Raw genomic sequence first — 17,977 nt, forward strand, 5'->3', positions numbered from 1 at the left:
ACATTTGATGGGTGGAGGTAAGTCAAAATTTAGGAAGTGTTTTATGGAGGTGCAGGGGGAGCAGTTAAGGTAATTCTGCTGCCAAAATATTTTCCCTTAACCATTACATCAACTTTTCTCATCACAATTTCCAATAATTCTTTTAAGGGACTGTGGTTTGACTTCTTTTTCACTGGGGCAGTGGGCCAGACCTTCACTTCAGAGGAATCACACATTAGAGGATCAAAGTACCATCAGGAATCTGTCTATTTTCAGCAACCCAACATGCATGGCCTAATGAGGTTCCTATCTTTTTCTAGTGGGAGCACTGGCTGCCTATCTTGAGGCTTGCTCAAAACGGCAGCAGCAAACTCCAGATGAGAAAATGCCAATAAATATTTTATTGTTACCTTGGTCTTACTATCTCCCCACCCCCTTTCTAGTCGGAGAACTGGATGGTACAGAAACCATAACTGATTCCTCTATCTTGTCAATGCATTCCTTTTTTTGAATAATATGTATTCTTTTTCTCTAGTGTATATTCGAAACAATACATGCATATAGGCCCTTGTATGCTATCAGCTCCACTCCATGTTCTTCATTTGTTTTCCTTTATTCCCGCCTGTCATCCACAGTTTCTCAACAGAGAACATATATCTCTATTTCACCACAGTAACATTCTAGAATGACTTTTCAGCCATGTTGTATCACTACCACTATCATGATACAGGTGAATGGGGAAGGAGAAACTGTGGCTAGTGGCTGAAAATTTATTCTGCAGATATTTATATTGAAGTTGTACATCCATTTCAGTCACCCCACACCTTTAAGTTGGAACTTTATTCAAGATGTAAGTGAAGGTTATTAAAATTCCTCTTTCGTATGTTTGGATAAAAGATTTGCCCATCAGGATATTACTGAGGGAATATATAAATATGCATATGTGCTTAATTTTACTAGTTTTGAACAAATGTCTTCATTATGATTTTGAGCAGGATATTTTAGTTACTTGCCTGTGTTTTCCAGAACATGCACAGAGATTTTGTTCATATTGTGAGAGAAGGAGCTATTCCACTGGAGCAGGAGAAAAGGATAGGTACTTTTTATATTACAAATAGTTTTTAGCAGGGTGAACACAGAAAGATTATTTACTGTGGATTGGGAGTCAATGCTCAGTGGGCCATCAATTTGAAGTGTCACTGAAAGATTAAATAGAGAGGCTAAGAAAAATGTCTTTATGTTAAGCTGTTAGAGCATGAAACGACTTGTTAGAAGGAGTATTCACAGCAGAGACCATTGCATCATCTTTGGTTAAAATGCAAAACATTTTAGAAGGGGGAAGGTACATTACTATTATCTGAAGTAGGGCAGTAGAATTAGTTTTGCCTTATTCTAGAACCAGCTCCAGCACAGTACATTAAATATCTGCTTTCTGTGAAAATCTCCACATATATTTAAAAAGTACTTATGGGCTTCTTGAAATAAATTATTCCGCTCAAAATCATGAGCTCCTTGAATGCCAACACAATTCTTGCTCCTATCAGCGCCACTTACCTTTAAGTGGCTATGTTCTTCTAAGTGTTCCCATCATCATCTGACAGCACCATTTAAGGGTTGCTGGTGTGCAATTTTCTGTTGGCCCCCATTGCAAGCTGCTAGTGTCAGGGCTCAGTATGAACTAGGGTTGACTGAAATTGGGCAGGCTCAAATAATACCTCATGCTGAGTTAATGCTTCTGTCTTCTCTTTAAATAATCTTGTTCCCCATCTATACAACAATGCCAAGTAAAACATAGAATAATCTCTGCTGCATAAATGCTATTTACCCTATTGTTCATGAAGTAAGCTCTTTAAAATGTTATTGCATCATCTATGAAAAACTGAGAGACACAGAAGCAGAGTCTGGACCTGAATTTTCATGGAGTCGAAATGACTTTGAAATCGTAGGACCCGATTCCGGGATTCTTGGCACCCCAAACATTCATTCCCTCCACCACTGATGCACAGTAGCAGTAGTGTGTACCATCGACAAGATGCACCGCAGGAATTCACCAATGCTCCTTAGGCAGCACCTTCCAAACCCATGACCACTACTATCTAAAATAAAAGCAAAAAACTGTGGATGCTGGAAATCCAAATCAAAAATAAAAATACCTGGAAAAACTCAGCAGGTCTGACAGCATCTGCGGAGAGGAACATAGTTAACGTTTCGAGTCCGTATGACTCTTCAACAGAACTTCCACTACTATCGAGAAGGACAAGGGCAGCAAACACATGGGAACAGCACCACCTGAAAGTTCCCCTCTGAGCCACTCACCACCCTGACTTGGAAATATATTGCCATTCCTTCACTGTCGCTGGGTAAAAATCCTGGGCCAGGATTTTCCGGTGGGTGAGTGGGGGGGCGGGGCCCACTCGCCGACATGTAAAATAACGTGGGATGATGTCGGGCGGAACTCCCGATGTCGCCCCGCCTCATTTCAATCTTCAGGTCGGCGGGGGCTCAGCCTAATCAGCTGTGCGCCTGCCAACCTGTCAGTGGCCTATTGAGGCCATTGACAAAGTAATTAACATATTTAGTGAGCCTGCCCGTCCAAGCTTAAGCTTGGCGGGCAGGCCAGGGGCCCTGGTGGGCATTGGAAAATGCATGAAACCTCATCCACGGGTGGGATGAGGTTTCAAGTAGGTTTTTAAAAATTTAATGAAAGTGTCACTAAAAGTGATGGACGTGTCCCAACTCATGTGGCACATGAGGGGGCATGTCAGGGAAATTTTTTTTTTCTGTTTTTAAAATTTTTTAATGTGGAGCCGATCTCCCTGAGGCAGCACTTAGCCTCAGGGAGATGAGTGCGCTCTTTCACGCGCATGCGCGAAACAGCACACTCTCGGCTCATGGAATCTGTCCCCCCGTCCGCACAGGGAGCGCATAGCGCTTCCTTGCGGACGTCACGCTGGGCGGGCCTTAATTGGCCCGCCCACATAAAATGGCAGCACATCCCCAATTGGGGATGCCAATTGGAGGTACGCCTCCACGCGCCTGCTCCTGAACTTCCCCCCCCACCCGATGCGGGGGGAAATTCTGCCTCTGGAACTCCCTTCCTAACAGCACTCTGGGTGTAACTATACCACATGGACTGCAGCGGTTCAAGGAGGTTGTTCACCACCAACTTCTCCAGGGCAATTATTGATGGGCAATAAATTCTGGCCTAGCCAGCGGCACCCACACCCTATGAATGAATAATAAAAAAATTCTCAACGCCCCCATTTTTTGTCAGCACAAGATAATGGTGCAGCGAGTGAGCTTACACCCTGCACTCCTGGCCTGACTGGCTCCGCAGGGTAGGCGTCTGCTAGCCCCCTGCAACTTTTGTAGTGTGGGTCCATCTTCTCCATGACTCATGGTTCATGGCCCCTCAGAGGAATCGTGAACCATAGTCTGGATTTGGGAAGCTTTTGAACAACAAGTTCAAAAGGTCTTACTGATGCCTCCACCAGGCCAACACATGCCCCACTCGACTCTCCACGGCCCCTTATGCTGTCCATGTCAATTCAATGTCAACTCATGACTCCCAACTCATGTCCCTTGCTTGACTGTGAGCCCAGGCCAATAAAAGCATTAGCTCAGCAGGGGTCCTGTTTTGACAACTGAAGTGAATTGTTGACTTTATTTGATCGACATTTACAAGTGGTTATAATAAGTTGTTTATTCTGTGGTATCTTTTGTCAATGTCTCAATATTTATTTGGGAAAACGTAAGAGGTGTGAAGTGTTTGAAGCCTCTGTTATTGATACTTTAATGATCATTCTGGTTGAGACTTTTATAGGGTTGTAGGAACAGCAGTTTTTTTTCCCAAATGATGATGATTTTTTTTCTCAGCAGTTCCACCCTTGCCATTGTTATTATATAGCTCATTGGTCAAATACATAGTGCATTCTGGGTGAAATGGCATGGAAGGAGCATGAATTGGCATGGACTTTATGAGGGACCATGGGAAGTGGATCATCATGAGTTTGATAGATGGGGGGGCCATGGGGAGTGGCTGGGAGTGGTAATGGGGGACATGCGTTGGATGGACAGTATGAAGGGCTATGGCTGGTTAGGCATGAGTTGGATGGACAATTTGGGAGGCCATGGGGAGTGGCTTGGGGGACTTGATTTGGCAGAAATTGACATGCAACGTAGAAGGGACCATGGAAGTTGGGTGGGGGATGAGGGGGCATGAGAGGTGAGGACTAGAGCATCTTAAATCTTGTAACACAACTGGGATGATGTCCCAGAGAAATGAGGCAGGCCTTTTAACCAGCCCACTTCGACACTTGCCTGCCCCCGTGTTCACTGATGCTCTGCTTCCAGGTCAGCAGGCTCGACACCATCCCGCACCCATTCTCCACCCCCCAATTCCCCAGTCAAGTATTGTACGTACCGGGGCAATTTTTACCCTGGCAGGTGCAGCTCATTTTCCAACTCAAATTATCCATCTCGGCAGCCAAAATCTGGCCCTTAGTCTTCACTTCCTTTCCTGCAATTAAATTTGCCATAATGCAGCTTCCTTTCTTCCTTCAGCCTTGTCTATCAGTTTAAATGAACATCAAGAAATCCCAGGGAGTTCTCCTCCTCTGTTTTGATCAATATTGTTTCCTCACTAACACAAAATGAAATAGACTAGTCGTTCATCCTATTGCCATTTGTGTGATCCACCAATGGCCAAACAGCTGCCACATTTGCCTGTGTGAGAATGGTTGCTGCACTTGCAGTGGAAGGGTGCTTTTCTGAATGGAGAGCTGTGACTAGTGGAGTTCTGCAGGGATCAGTGCTGGGACCTTTGCTGTTTGTAGTATACATAAATGATTTGGAGGAAAATGTAACTGGGCTAATTAGTAAGTTTGCAGATGACACTAAGGTTGGAGGAGTTGCAGATAGTGAAGAGGGTTTTCAAAGGATACAACGGGATATAGATCAGTTGGAGACTTGGGCGGAGAAATGGCAGATGGAGTTTAATCCGGACAAATGTGAGGTAATGCATTTTGAAGGTCTAATACAGGCAGGAATTATACAGTAAATGGCAGAAGCCTTAAGTGCATTGACGGGCAGAGGGATCTGGGTGTACAGGTCCACAGGTCACTGAAAGTGGCAACGCAGGTGGATAAGGTAGTCAGGAAGGCATATGGCATGCTTGCCTTCATTGGCAGGGGTATTGAGTATAAAAGCTGGGAAGTCATGCTGCAGCTCTATAGAACCTTGGTTAGGCCACACTTGGAATATTGCATGCAATTCTGATCACCACATTACCAGAAGGATATGGAGGCATTGGAGAGGGTGCAGAGGAGGTTTACCAGGATGCTGCCTGGTCTGGAGGTTATTAGCTATGAGGAGAGGTTGGAGAAACTCGGATTGTTCTCACTAGAGCGACGGAGATTGAGGGGCGACTTGATAGAAGTTTACAAAATTATGAGTGGCATGGACAGAGTAGATAGCCAGAAGATTTTTCCCAGGGTGGAAGAGTCAATTACTAGGGGACATAAATTTAAGGTGAGAGGAGAGAACTATAGAGGAGATGTGCGGGGCAAATTTTTTATGCAGAGGGTAGTGAGCGTCTGGAATTCGCTGCCAGAGGAGGTGGTGGAAGCAGGTACGATAGTGGTGTTTAAGAGGCAGCTTGACAAATACATGAATAGGATGGGAATAGAGGGATACGGACCCTGGAAGTGCAAAATGTTTTAGTTGACGGGCAATATGATCGGCGCAGGCTTGGAGGGCCGAAGGGCCTGTTCCTGTGCTGTACTTTTCTTTGTTCATTGTTCACTTGAAAATAACTGCGTATGAATGAGCATGAGACACTTTTGACAGATGTTAATCAGGTGTTATTCAGAACCATTAAAGATTACAGCATAGGAGATTGTTCAGACCATTGCGTTTATGCCAGCTCTTCACTAAAGTAATTCAAAACTAATCTCAACAGTCTGCAGTCTTCCTTGTATCCTCCCCTTAAAAAAAGATCATCTCTGTCTCAACTATTCACTAAACCAAATCATTCAATGCAAAATGCATTTTTGCTAACCTTTCATGTATATAGATGCAAGTGTTTTTTTTTTTCTTTTCTTTTCAATTTACAGCCTAAATAATTGCCGTGGCAATCTGAGGTGCAATACACCTTTAAGAGAATGTGAGCAGAATGACCACATTACCATATTACCCAATTGCTGTGTAATGCGGGCTACAATGTTAATCAGTAGTTTAAAATAGGGCCTGGTTTGAGAAGCATACATGTGTTAGTGCTCTGTTACTTGTGTTAATAAACAGCATGTGCTTCATCTTACATTGGTCTCTGTGTCTGCAGTATCTTGTTTACCAGCTCACTCACAATGAGATAGGTGTGCAACTGTGTTCGCTGAGCAGAGTAACCCGATAGAAGGAACATAACAACTGGCAATGAGGCAAAACATGACCAGTCAATGACACTAAAGGAAGCAACAGAAATTCAACAGAAGTAAATCAGCCGTGCCTTGCAAGGCGAATGTAAGCACAGCCTTCATCATAGTCATTGAAGTTATCTTCCTCCAGTATGACGTGGTTTGGCCATATCAAACCGTTTGATCAGACCACCGATGACTGGTTATATTATATTGAACACCTCGCATTCTTCTTTTTGGCCAATGACATATCAGCGGTGGAGAAGAGGCGAGCGATCCTCTTATCGACATGTGGCAGTAAAACATACAACCTAATTCGTAGTATAATGGCACCCAACATCCAAGATTCCAAGAGCTTTGATGAATTGATAAATCTTGTGTAACATCTCTTTCAGCTGAAACCCTTGGTAAGAAGGCAGCATTTTAAATTTAATTTGCGTTGTTGCAGCCCTGGAGAGACAGTCACTTGCTATGTAGCAGCCTTAAAACAACTGACAGAGCACTGAGAGTCTGGGATGTTGATTACCGACATTTTCAGAGACAGATTAGTCTGTGGGATTAATGAAGATGCCATTCAAAAAAGGTTGTTGTCAGAAACGAATTTAGACTTCAACAAGGCGCTGGAGTTGGCGCTCGCAATGGAGAGCGCAGTCAGGGATTCAGAAGCAATCAAAGGAGCTTTGTGTTGGGAGGGAAACACCGGTTAGAAATGGCGCGGAAATGCAGGGCTCCGCAGAAAGGTGGGAAACAGCCACCATTAACACGCCAGCAAAAAGCAATGGTTTAACAGAGAAACCCCACAATAATAAGGGCAGAAATGGAACCAGGCAGCCTGCACGCGAACGACAATTTAAAAGGATCATGCGTTGCTACTGCCATCGTAACGGGCACATTATGCAATATTGTAAAGACAGCTTAAGACTAAACTTTAAGCAAAAAGGTACAAATTGTGAAATCCACATAATAGAGGAACCAGAAGAAACACAGTCAGACTTTTACTCACTACACAGCTTAAAAATAGGTAAAACAGAGCCAATCTATGTGACAATGGAAGTCAATGGGAAACCCATCCGAATGGAGGTGGATACAGGGGCATCCATGACAGTTATAGGGCAACATATGTTCAAATAGCTGAATGGAGGAGGCCACTCATTAAATCTGAAAAATTCAGATGCTAAATTAAAAATGTACACTGGTGAAGACGTACGAGTAAGAGGTATATGCAAGGTTCCAGTACAGTATGGAAATCAGTTTGTTAATCTACCCCTTAGAGTGATAGCAGGCAGCAGACCAAGTCTCCTCAGAAGGGACTGGTTAAGAGTAATTAATCTCGAGAGACTACTGGGATCTCAGTCAGAAGCAGGAAATGTTATTATTTTGAAAAAAAGAGTATGTAAAGACTCAACAAAAGGAACTCATAGCGGTGATGCTGCAGGACAGAGTTCGAGTTGAAGTCAGTAGCCTCTAAAAAGAAAAAGAAAACCTGCTGAAGGATATTCGCATATTTCAAGATTCCCTCAGATTCCAATTTGTGCCACTAAAAAGGTATGAGGAAGAACAGGAAGAATTCAGCATATCTCTGGCCGAGATGAAGAATAAATTAGCTGAGAAAACACAACCATGCTTAAATCTCCTGGAAACAACAAATAAATATCAAAAAGAAATGGAAGAGCTGAACAATCAGCTAAGTGGAAGCCAAGAAGCTTTAAAAATAGAGACCCCTGAGATTTCAAAGGAGCTGACAGATGAGGAAATGCTGGAAGACTCAGCCATTGAGTTCACTCAAGTTGAGCTTATACTGGAGCCTAGTCTGCTCAACAGGGAAATTGAAAAGAAAGCCAAGATTAAAGTCAGCACTGCCAAGAAGAAAACCCATCAAAAGAAGACACATAGGAAGAAAAAGCAGAATTTCTAACAAGGCCCCAAAATTATTTTTTTTCTACATAACAGGAAGCTGGTCATATCAGGTTGAATTTAGCCTTGCCCAACATCCTGATTCTGAGAACCTTCCTGACAGTTGAACTTCATATTGTTGAACTTGGAGGGCAGGGGCAGCAGCAGTGCATGCGATTGGGCCCGAAAGAGGGTGCAAGCATTCCCGTTGGAGTCTACACCACATGTAGAAGGAAGTCCACTTGGTTTGGGAGTACCTGTAGGATTCGTTGATCCTGAGAGACTCGAAGAAACAAGTTTACAGATTCTTACTGGAGAGCCTAGTGGACAGATGACTCCTGAGAGGGAGGCCTCGGATAAACCATCTGAAGTCGTAGCACTTCGACAGTCGACACGTTTGAAGAAGCCTTCAGAGAGACTGAATTTGTACATAGTTTATTCATGTAAATAGTTGATATATTGTAAAGATTGTAAATTGTGCTTTTGAGTAAAGGGGGAGGAATGTGGTAATCTCAGATGCAATACACCTTTAAGAGAATGTGAGCAGACTGACCATGTGACTGTATTACCCAATTGCTGTGTAGCCCGGGCTGCAATGTTAATGAGTAGTTTAGAATAGGGTCTGGTTTGAGAAGCACACATTGTGTTTGTACTCTGTTGCTCGTGTAAATAAACAGCATGTGCTTCATCTTATATTGGTCTCTGCATCTATAGTATCTTGTTTACCAACTCACTCACCAGTAGATAGGCAGAACTGTGTTCACTGAGCAAAGTGACCCATTAGAAGGAACGTAACAATTGCACTTATTTTTCTCATTTTGCCCTTGTCTGCTAAGTGCCACTCTTATCATTCTTGTCTTTTTCCCTGTATAGTGTACATCTCTATTTGTAAATCATAATTCTTTTTTCTGTCAGCAAACTCTTCCTAACTAGGCTTTAAATAAATATTAAAAAGGTTAATAGTCTGGTCTCACTGGCAGATGTTCATCCACCAATTAATAATATTCCAAGAATATTCCATGACAGTTATTTTCAAGGGTTTTAAAAAAACATTTAAATCAATTTAAGCACCAATCTGGATGGTATTAAGCACAATAATTGTAACAAATTGCAGCTAATAGTGTTTTTAAAAGGGCCTTTCCATATTAAATCAATGAAGGGCGCAATGAATTATTTTAGCCCTTCACTATTCCTTCCTTTTATGTTTCTGCATCTCGTGCTATAATACATCCAAATTGTCATTTGATATATTAAATAATTTGTTGGTACTGCATTCCTGTTCAAACATGTAAAATTATGTTGGGGATTGATTGGCCATATCTATGATCCAGTGATGTCCATCATCACTCTCTCTTTTGATTGGCTGAGAGGCTCCTATTGGATCTTTTGGGGCATATTTTTATTATCTCATTACTAAAATGGGAGATAGTAGGAAAGCGGCAATAAAGAGATTAAAATGAAGTTTCTCAAAAAATATGGTGCAGCAAAAATACAGATTGAGGCAAAAAATAGTTAACAACATTAATTAGAGGACAGAATGAGAAATGTAAAAGGAAATGAAATGAAAAAGGGAAAAGACACACTGGGGTTAGCAGAATTAAGTGCTTAATTTTTCTTTTAGTATTTCTTTAATTATCCCCCATTTTTGTTTCGTAAATGCATTTTTTCTTCGCATTTAAGTGTTCCAATTACAATAGAAGGAAGAGATAAATAGCTAACTTGCATTTATATTGCACATTTTATAGCCTCAGCATATCCCAAATTACTTTACAAGCTAAGTACTTTTGAAGTGTAGTCACTGTTGCAATGTTCGAAAACACAGCAGTCAATTTTGTGTACAGCAAATACAAACTACAATGAGATAAATGACCAGATAATCTGTTTCAGTGGAGCTGGTGAATGGAGTAAAATAAGTGGCCTTGATATTCAGATAGCTTTATTATTGTCACATTTAAAGTGTCATTCATTAAAATATGGTCAGTAGTTATCAGAAGAGTAATCTCACCTTCAGCCATGTGCTTGATTTATATTTATAATTATTATGTTTATAGTATATTTATATTTTTAAGGTGCATTACACAATCCTAGACACCAAGCACAACTTCCAGTAAAAATGAGGTTAGCCAATAAATAGTCAACATACAGAAGTGAGAATTCCTTTCAATCTGTCAATGAGCCTCAAATAGGTAGTCCATGGGGAACATGCATCAGAACCCAGAGGCCAACCAAACTGGGCCTTGAGCCTGACCAGCATATTTCCAACAAGCTAATTATACTAATCACATCAAGAGACAGCTTGACATCCAAGAGAATGAAATTGGGCTGGTTGCTTCCCCTTTGCAGTGACCCTCAGGTACATCCTGGGAGGGAGGAGTGATCGGGAGGAAAGGAGGAGGTGATCAAATGAGAGTGTGATTGGGAGGGACCCATTAGTGGCTTTCAGGACTGCTGTGGAGTCAGGTGAAACACTCTTCCAAAAAATACTTTGACATTTGGTGAAGACCTGCAGCAGACACTTTAAGGAGCATTGGAAAGGCACGTGTAGACATGGTTACCCTGAATGTAGGTGGTCTGGTGCCAGCTGCAGTCAAGTAGCACAATTTCATGAAGGAGTCTTCAAGCAAGCATTGAACTCCTTATTTGCATATGCAAAGGGCCTAATAACTATTTCAGGCATGAACCATGGAGGGCTATACTGGAGCCTTTACCAACATGAGGGCTGGTGCACGTTTGGCGTGGAATGTTTGCTCACATGCTGCCACTTTGGTGCCCAAATTATGGCTGTATTTCAGCTATGACATCAATAAATTTCTAAATCACCCTGTTTGGTATTGGCATTGAATAAAAAGAGATAGATTTACTATCTTTGATGAGTACTGCAGAAAATCAATGAATCCACTGCATATATCATTATTATTAACTGAGACACTTAGTTCTCATGCCTTGCAATTTGGTTGTTCAGAGACTGACATTAATTCAAGCTGCCATTATAAACATATGATCGCTCAAGTCAAAGCTCATAGTTTCAAACCATTAGGAACATATTTTATAGTAAAGTCTTGGAATTTCTCTGTATGCCTTTCTTATTCTTATAGAGGTTGTTCAGAATACAAGTTCACTTGATAGACGGATAATTTTTTTTAGGAGGAGAGAACAGTTAAAATTCTGTCCCTCACTGTAGCTCCCAGAAAACCCTGTAGTACTTAAAAGAAATAAGTTGCTTCCAGATTTTCTAATGCCAGTTGCTTGTCCCAATAGAACTGAAAATGCTGTTTACAAAAAACACTATATGGAAAAAAATGCATGGAAAAGAATAGACAAGTAGTAGAAAAATTGATGTGCGTTATCAACCAACGATTACGAAGATCTCGCTCTATCATTATAGACAAGCATCATGAGGATTTCAATTTACTTACCATCTTTTAGGATTGTCTCTCGCCCTGTGCCATCGATTTTCTGTCGTCCAATTAAGAAGCTGGTTGTGTCAGCAAAGTAGATGTAATTTGTTTCTGCATGAAAATCAAGGGCTCGTGGATTGACAAGGTTTTCTATTTGCATCATATATTCATCAACTGCTTTTGTATTCAGATCCATTCCTCGAATGATTCCTGGGCGGCCTTTTCCATAAAACAGGAACAGTTCATTCTTTGGCTCTGCAATGCAAAGATTAAAAAATGACAAGGTGCAATTTTATCTTACTTCCCTTTTCGTTGCACTCTTAACAATAACAGTTAATGACTGAAATCAATTAACTTTTTCTTTAATGACATGAAAGAAATCTGAGAATAGATGTAGGCAATTAAAATGGATATAAATTGTGATGCTCTGTGTAATTATACTGCAATCACCAAAACAAGTTATTAGTTCTTTCTTGACTTGTCTTAGACTTAGACTTGTTGTTTGTATTCTTCAGGTATCTTTCAGCTTACATTAATATGGATAATAATGTCAGCAGCATTTGATCTCGGGAGCTCTAGTTTAACGAAGCATATACTTTGTATTTACAAGTTTCTATGATGAAAGGTCAACAACTTGAAACATTGGGCCAAATCTTCCGAGGAGTGACAATCAATGTCATACTGCCACTCTGCTCCTATATATTTTTTTAACCCAATGCCAGAGTTCTGCATTTCTTGCCCGAACTTCCGAACCAGGCCTCTTCAGAAATGCAGAGCATACATGTTCTGCAAGTCCTTCCCCATAGCACAGGATCGTCGGGGAAGCAAGCCAAGCCCCTTTTTTACAATACTCATTGTCATATTTTGGTAAGTCTTCATTCACGAACACAGTGAAAAGATTTGGGACAGTTAACCTTTTAACTGTGTTAGTGAATGAGTGTAAATGGGTAGAGTGTTAGGGTGCCAGCTGGGTGGTAGGTGGCAGGGTAGGTAAGGAAGCAGGGTGGTGGGGTGGGTAGGGTGGTAGGTGGCAGGATGGGTAGGGTGGTATGTGGCAGAGTAGGTAGGGTGGAGAGGATGCCAAATGGATGGGGTGGCAAGCCTGATAGGGTGGTGCAGTCGGGTCAGGTTGGGTCGGGGTGGGGGGGAGACAAAGGGTCAGGGAGAGAATCGAAGGGTCGGAGATAAATCAGAGGGTCGGGGGGAATCGGAAGATCGGAGGGTGGGGGAGGGAGTCGGGGGGGTTGCTGATCAACTGTATAGTTACCCAGGAGTTAGATATGACTTTTTCCTGGGTAACTCTTCTGGTAAGTGAAACTTGCCAAAGTCTTCGATTCTAAATCAGAATTGGAGACCTTTATGTAGGGGTCTGGACAAGGGGAAATTGCCCATCAGAAGTTGAAACTTCCGGGCAGTTCCTGCTGAGTCCTTGCTTTGGGACTTCTGAGGGATGCTTCAGCACATCTTCCAGGGTACTTCTGAGGTACGACCATGTGGAGACCAGAATATCTGGGCCATTAAATCTATTTTCCTCTCCACAGGTGCACTGTGACCTGTTCAGTATTTCCAACAGTTACTATTTTTCTTTCAGATTCCCAGCATTCACAGTACTTTGTTTTTGTATTTTCTATTTGTGTTCTGTTTAAGCTGTACTTAAAGATTATTTACATTATATCACATGCAAGCAACCAACATTTCCTCAATAAGTGAATTTAAAAATGGCCACTTGGAGGTTGACTTCAATTTTGAAATTTGTGTGTGATATCAATTGCCTGCCCAGGGGAGTTAGCTTCTAAACTATACTGACTGTCAAGCAATTCTACAGATTCAAAGTGCTTTATTTCGTCGGTAAGTAGAAACATTAAAATTAACTGTGGGGTTCAACAACACACAGAACAATGCTGTTGTCATGATAATAGCTGATTGTGGCTGTGGACTCCCAGTATGAGACACTGTATGGTACTCTGCACTATATACAGGGTCACCTGACCTGGGGGTTGAAGGTCAGATAGCACATGTTGGAGCCTGTCTTGACAGAGTTCAGATACTGCAGATATGTATTCATTTTAGGAAAATGTGTTATCAATAAAGTTAGCCCAGCTACGATGTCAATGGCTTGTGTGCATCATTAACAAAACACAAGAAACAAGATATGGCATCAGAAGTAAATTAAATGCAACAATGGAGGTTCTGAAACCACCAACAGAGGTTAGTTTGGAAGGCAATCTCGCCGAAAACTGAAGGTGGTTCTGGCAGCAATGGGCAGTGATTAAAAAACACCCTCAGGTACAGTCTTCCATCCTTCTTCACGTAACATGGGAAGAAACCCTAGAAGTCTATAACACATTCACATTTGAAACTGATGAGAAATTAAATGGCTTGAAAGAAATAATGGAAACATTTTAAGCCTACTGCAACCCTAAGAAAAACATCGCATATGAAAGATATATGAAAATGGCATATGAAAGATACCAATGTTTTATGTGCATGCAAGGCAGTGACAACATTAATCAGTACGTAACTGAATTGAAAAAAAAAAGTTAAATCATGTGAATTTGGAGAGCTTGAGGAATCACTCATCCAAAATAGAATAATTTGCAGGATCACAAATGACTCTCTGAGAGAACAGCTTTTGAGAGCAGTTGATCCCACAGTGGAGAAAGCAATAAATATCTGCAAAGTGGTAGAGACAACAAAACGCCAGATTAAACAGAATATGATAAACTGCACAAAGTCAAGCAGTCAGATGCAATTAAACAGAAACAGCCCTGAGAAAGAACAAATAGATAACCTGAAGGTAAAAAGAATAAACCAGCTATTGAAACATGTAAAAGCAGCCGATGTGGAACAGAGCATTTACCACATTGTTGTCCAGCCTACAGAAGACAGTGCAAGAACTGTGATAAACTAAATCACTTCGCTAAGATGTGTAAATTGAAGAAAGTGCAGACGGTTGCAGACGTTGACACAGGCACTGAAACTGAACTTTTTGTTGGTGCAGTAGCACCATGAAAGATTGATTTAAAAATTGCCAACATGATGGTTAATATCAAGCTTGACACAGGTGCACAATCATGTCATTCCCATAAGCCTGTATCATAAGATAAGCAAAGAAAAACAGCTAACTAAAACAAAAGTGAAGCTGTCTACTTATACAGGTGAAAAAAATAGCTGTAGAAGGCAAGTGCACACTTAAGGTGAACTACAAAAAACCGTCTCAAGCACTTCCATTCATATAGGTGAAAACTGAGGCAAAACCCATACTTGGAATCAAAGCTTGTGAAAATCCGAAGCTAATAAAGAGAATAATGACTGTCACCACTGATGACATCCTGAGTGAGTGCAAAGATGTGTTCTAGGAGATTGGATGCCTGCAAGGAGAACACACCATCAAAGTTGGCGAAACTTGGACACCGAAAATAAACCCGCGCAGGAAAATACCAGTAATGCTGAAAGGTCACCTGAAAGCAGAAACTTCACATCATCAAGGAAATTGAAAAAACGGCTAAAGTGGGTTAATCCAAATGTAACTGTAGAAAAATAAGATGGGAATCTGCAAGTCTGTCTGACTCCCAGAGACCTAAACCAGGCAGTACAAAGAGAGCATTACCAGCTGCCCACAGTAGAAGAGATCACATCTAAGCTAGCTGATGCTAAACATAATTCAGTCTTGGATGAAAGTTCAGGTTTCTGGCAGGTTAAGCTGGATGAACGCAGCTCTTATCTCTGTACCTTCAACACACCATATGGCCGATACAGGTTTTTAAGCTTACCTTTTGGTATTAATTCAGCTCTGGAGAGGTGCTCCACAGAACAGTAAAGCAGCTGTTTGAAGGGTTAGAGGGTGTGGAAACCTATATTGACGATGTGTTGGTCTGGGAGCCTCATGGAGAAGAATGTGACCACAGACTGAGGCAGGTGTGGCCAGATCTAGAGAAAGGAACCTCAAGTTGAAGGAGGAAGAGTGTAAAATAGAACTCCATGAAGTCAAGTACTTGGGGCATGTGCTAACAAGCGAGGGACTGAAGCCAGGCCCGAGTAACATCGAAGCAGTCATAAACATGCCAACCCGAGAATGTAAAAAAGAATTGGAGAGGTTTTTGGGAATGGTGACCTATCTTGGGAAACTCATTCTGAACATGTCAGACCTGACAGCACCTCTCAGAGAACTTCTACAAAATGACGTGGAATGGCATGGGAACAAAGTCACCAAGAAAATTTGACCAGTCTGAAGAGAACACTGACCCAGCCACCAGTGATAAAGTATTACGATGTCAGTCGGTCAGGATCTCAGTGGACGCTTCAAAGACTGGCCTGGGAGCTGTCCTCTTGCGAAATGAGGCACCAGTTGCATACCTTCAAAGACAATGACTGAAACACAGCAGCCGTATGGCCAAATAAGAACATAAGAACTAGGAGCAGGAGTAGGCAATTCAGCCCCTTGAGCCTGCCCCGCCATTCAATACGATCATGGCTGATCTCATTTCGGCCTCAACTCCAATTTCTCGCCCTCTCCCCATAACCTTTCAATCCATTACTAATTAAAAATCAATCTGTCTCCTCCTTAAATTTATTCAGCGTCCTGGCATCCACTGCACTCTGAGGTAGTGAATTCCACAGATTCACGACCCTTTGAGAAAAATAATTCCTCCTCATCTCTGATTTAAATCTACCACCCCTTAGCCTAAAACTATGGCCTCTCGTTCTTAATGCCCCACAAGGGGAAACATCCACTCCACATCTATTTTGTCTATCCCCTTTATCATCTTATATACCTCAATTAGATCTCCTTTCATCCTTCTAAACTCTAGCGAGTATAGGCCTAAACTGCTCAATCTCTTCTCATAAGGCAAGCCCCGCATCTCTGGAATCAATCTAGTGAACCTCCTCTGAACCGCCTCCAATGCAACTACATCCTTCCTCAAGTAAGGGGACCAAAACTGTACACAGTACTCCAGGTGCGGTCTCACCAATGCCTTGTACAGTTGCAACAACACTTCCCTATTTTTATACTCTATTCCTTTAGCAATAAATGCCAACATTCCATTTGCCTTCCTTATTACCTGGTGTACCTGCATACTAGATTTCAGCTAGCTTTCTAGAGAAAGAAATGCTAGCAATTGTGTTTGGCCTAGAATGCTTCCACTAGTTTGTCTATGGAAAAGACGTGGAGGTAGAGTCTGATCATCAGGCTTTGGAAGCTATACTTAAAAAGCCTCTGAACTGTGCACCATCAAGAATCTAAAAATTAGTGATGCATATGCAGAAGCACCAGGTCGGAGTTAACTACAAACTGGACAAGGAAATGTACATCGCAGACACTCTGTCATGTGCATACCTACCCATCATGGAGGAAGTGGATAAAAGCACAGAAACACAGGATCACATGCTGACAAAGAGCTTACTTGTGGCTGTAACCGAATTGGATGAGATCAGGGAAGCGACCAAGAACAACGCTACTCTGAGAAAACTGCAGCAGATTGTGCAAACTGGTTGGCCCACACACCGGAGCGGAGCCCCTTCTGCTGTACAAGGGGACTGGAACTTTAATGAGGAAATTCATGCAGCAGAAGGAATATTTTTCGAGGGAGAAAAAAATCATAATTCCTGCAACACTGAGGAAAGAAATGCTGCAGTGCATACATGAAAGTCACCTCAGCATAGAAACATGCAGAAGAAGATCTCAAGATGTAATGTATTGGCCTGGAATGGTGAATGCGTGCGCAGTGTGCCAAAAGTACTATATCGCACAAAAAAGAACCACTTCAACCACACAGTGTTCCAGAGAGGCTCTGGCAGAAAATTGGAGTGGACTTGTTCACATTTGACAACAGTGAACACCTACTAGCAGTAGATTATTACTCAAAGTTTTTTGAGTCTGTGCTGCTGAGAAATGATAGTAAGAGCATCACTGTAATAAACCATTTAAAATCAATTTTTGCTCACCACGGCATACCTGAAGTGCTCATCTCAGATAACGGTCCACAATTCTCAGGCACTGAGTTTCACAAATTTGCACAGGACTGGGAGTTTTGCCACACTACGTCATGTCTCAAATAGCCACACCCACAACGGAATGGTGGAATGTACCATGTAGACCTTAAAACACCTGTTGAAGGCGGCAAGGGTGGACGGAAGAGACCTGTACCTGGCTCTGCTGGATTTCAGGAATACTCCATTAGAGGGCTTTAGATTATCTCCGGCGTAGCTCCTGATGGTGAGAAGACTAAGAACTAAGCTTCCAACTGAGCCCCAACTGTTATTTCCACAGCCAGTGAGCTACAGCGCGCAGGACCT

At 41.9% G+C, this 17,977-nt stretch overlaps 1 protein-coding gene across 1 annotated transcript in view; it reads right to left on the bottom strand.

Moving 5' to 3' along the window:
- The window catches only part of LOC144686788 (low-density lipoprotein receptor-related protein 1-like), a 1,926,687-nt gene that overhangs the window by 997,057 nt on the left and 911,653 nt on the right, over nucleotides 1-17,977 (bottom strand). The window contains exon 11 of the mRNA XM_078552493.1: nucleotides 11,699-11,935. Coding sequence (XP_078408619.1) covers nucleotides 11,699-11,935 — 237 coding nt within the window. The remainder of the gene's footprint in view (nucleotides 1-11,698; nucleotides 11,936-17,977) is intronic.

This window comes from Cetorhinus maximus, chromosome 11 (assembly GCF_964194155.1).
Source record: "Cetorhinus maximus chromosome 11, sCetMax3.hap1.1, whole genome shotgun sequence".
Lineage (NCBI taxonomy): Eukaryota > Metazoa > Chordata > Chondrichthyes > Lamniformes > Cetorhinidae > Cetorhinus > Cetorhinus maximus.